We start from the raw sequence: 2,559 nt of genomic DNA on the forward strand, positions 1-2,559 counted from the left end.
AGACCTCCACCCTCCCCAGATCCAACCCCAACCACCAAGACCTCCACCCTCCCAGGTACAACTTCATGCTCCCATCCATCGTTTCCCCCATCCAGGAGAAGAGGCCCTGGGAAAGGCGCCTTCCCTGCCCAACCTCCTCCTGATGATCTTCGTCCCGCTGCTCGCCCTCCTCGTCCTCGCGGCGCTCACAGCGCTCTTCTGCTGGAGGGTAGATTTGGGAGACATGGACCTCATGCTGAAGGCATCCATGGTGGGAGACAGCACTTTGGAGGTGGGTGAGCTCGGGAGGGGACCCTGAATGCCCCGGAGGTGCGGGGGGAAGGGGTGTGCTGGGTGTGGGGCAGCCACTGGGCTGACCCCGCTGCCGACCCGGCTACTCAGGACTTGCTGAACGATGACTGCACCACAGGCAGCGGCTCAGGGCTGCCCTTCCTCGTCCAGCGCACGGTGGCTCGGCAAATTACCCTCGTGGAGTGTGTGGGTAAGGAGAGCGGCCGGGCATGGGGGGAGGCTGCCCCCACCGCCCCCAGCTGGTGCTTGGGCACGTGCCAGACCCCTTTCCCCCAGCAGTCATCAATGGCACCAAAAAGCCAGATCTGGGAGGGGAGAATTTGACCCAAACATCTCAGCCAAAACCCCACAGAGACCCCAAGTTCTCCCCCTGTCCTGGTGATGGGGGAGGGAGAGAGCGGCTGGGTGGGTGGGTGGCAGTTGGCCAAAGTCAGTGGACCTTGCGCTGCCCCATTGCTCTTCCACACCGGGAGCCAGATTCATCACGTTGGTGTGGGGAGGGTGCCGGGGGGCAGAGGGGCCACATACCGTGGTGCCGTGGCAGGCAAAGGGCGCTATGGAGAGGTGTGGCGAGGCGTGTGGCACGGGGAGAGCGGGGCCGTGAAGATCTTCTCCTCCCGGGATGAGCAGTCGTGGTTCCGTGAGACGGAGATCTACAACACCGTCCTCCTCCGTCATGACAACATCCTGGGTAAGTGGGGGGTCAGGGGGGGCCAGGGGGTGGCTGTGTGGTGGCTCCATGGTCCCAGCTCTTTTCCCCATCCAGGTTTCATCGCCTCCGACATGACATCGAGGAACTCCAGCACTCAGCTCTGGCTCATCACCCACTACCACGAGAATGGCTCGCTCTACGACTACCTGCAGAGGACAGCCCTGGATGTGGAGACCTGCCTGGGCTTGGCCTCCTCCATCATCTGCGGCCTCGTCCATCTCCACGTGGAGATTTTTGGCACCCAGGGCAAACCGGCCATTGCCCACCGCGACCTGAAGAGCAGGAACATCTTGGTGAAAAGCAACCGGCAGTGCTGCATCGCAGACCTGGGTGAGACGGGAGTGGGATGTAACCCTGGGATGTGGTACCCTGGGGATGTGGTACCCCAGGGATGTGGTATCCCGGGGATGTGGTACCCCAGGGATGCGGTACCCCAGGGATGTGGGATGTGCCACCCCAGGGATATGGTGTCCTGGGGATGTGGTACCCCGGAGATGTGGTATCCCAGGGATGCGATACCCCAGGGATGTGGTATCCCGGGGATGTGGTACCCTAGGGATGCGGTACCCCAGGGATGCGGTACCCCAGGGATGTGATACCCCAGGGATGTGGTGTCCTGAGAATGTGGTACCCCAGGGATGTGATAGCCCAGGGATGTGGTATCCTGGGGATGTGGTACCCCAGAGATGCGGTACCCCAGGGATGTGGCACCCCAGGGATATGGTGTCCTGAGAATGTGGTACCCCAGGGATGTGATAGCCCAGGGATGTGGTATCCTGGGGATGTGATACCCCAGGGATGCGGTACCCCAGGGATGCGGTACCCCAGGGTTGTGGTGCCCCAGGGATGTGGTGCCCCAAGGATGTATCACCAACACGGCACTGACCGGTGCTGGCATCCCTCCAGGGCTGGCCGTCATGCACTCCCAGGGCAGCGACTACCTGGACATCGGCAACAACCCCCGGGTGGGCACCAAGCGCTACATGGCCCCGGAGGTGCTCAGCGAGCAGATCCGCACCGACTGCTTCGAGTCCTACAAGAAGACGGACATCTGGGCGTACGGGCTGGTGCTCTGGGAGATCACCCGGCGGACAGTGGTGAACGGTGAGCAGCTCCCGGCCGGCTGCCGTGCTCCCGGCTCGCAGCGAGGCTCCGCGCCCGCTCCCTCCTTCCCTCCTTTTTGTTGCCTTTTTTTTTTTTCTTTTTGCCTTCGCCCAGAAGATTAGCTGTAAATTATAAACACTGTAATCTAGTGTCAGCACCCGGCTCCCTGATTAAAGGGCCCATTAGACTCAATCAGCGCTTTGTTTGTTCAGCGCTGATTAGAAAACAAGCAGCGTGGAGCGCTGCCTGGAAGCTGGCCATGGCCGGGACCTCCGGCCGGCAGGGCTTGGCTCAGAGGGGACAGGGATGGGGACAGGGTCCCCCATGTTGTGGAGGAGCCTCCTTGGGGCTGCCTGGCCACTCACCACCGCCAAAGTCCATTAGAAGGATTAATTAAATGGTGGGTGCTGGCGGGTGAGGCAGGAGGTCCCCCCGAGGCACAGTCTGGCCAG

The 2,559-nt window shown here is 61.9% G+C and overlaps 1 protein-coding gene across 1 annotated transcript in view; it reads left to right on the forward strand.

Moving 5' to 3' along the window:
• ACVRL1 (activin A receptor type II-like 1) overlaps window positions 1–2,559 on the forward strand; it is a 5,817-nt gene that overhangs the window by 2,068 nt on the left and 1,190 nt on the right. Inside the window, exons 3-7 of the mRNA XM_010146777.1 lie at window positions 96–271; window positions 382–481; window positions 836–982; window positions 1,058–1,333; window positions 1,910–2,107. Coding sequence (XP_010145079.1) covers window positions 96–271; window positions 382–481; window positions 836–982; window positions 1,058–1,333; window positions 1,910–2,107 — 897 coding nt within the window. The remainder of the gene's footprint in view (window positions 1–95; window positions 272–381; window positions 482–835; window positions 983–1,057; window positions 1,334–1,909; window positions 2,108–2,559) is intronic.

Source organism: Eurypyga helias, unplaced genomic scaffold (assembly GCF_000690775.1).
Source record: "Eurypyga helias isolate BGI_N326 unplaced genomic scaffold, ASM69077v1 scaffold18092, whole genome shotgun sequence".
Classification (NCBI taxonomy): Eukaryota; Metazoa; Chordata; class Aves; order Eurypygiformes; family Eurypygidae; genus Eurypyga; species Eurypyga helias.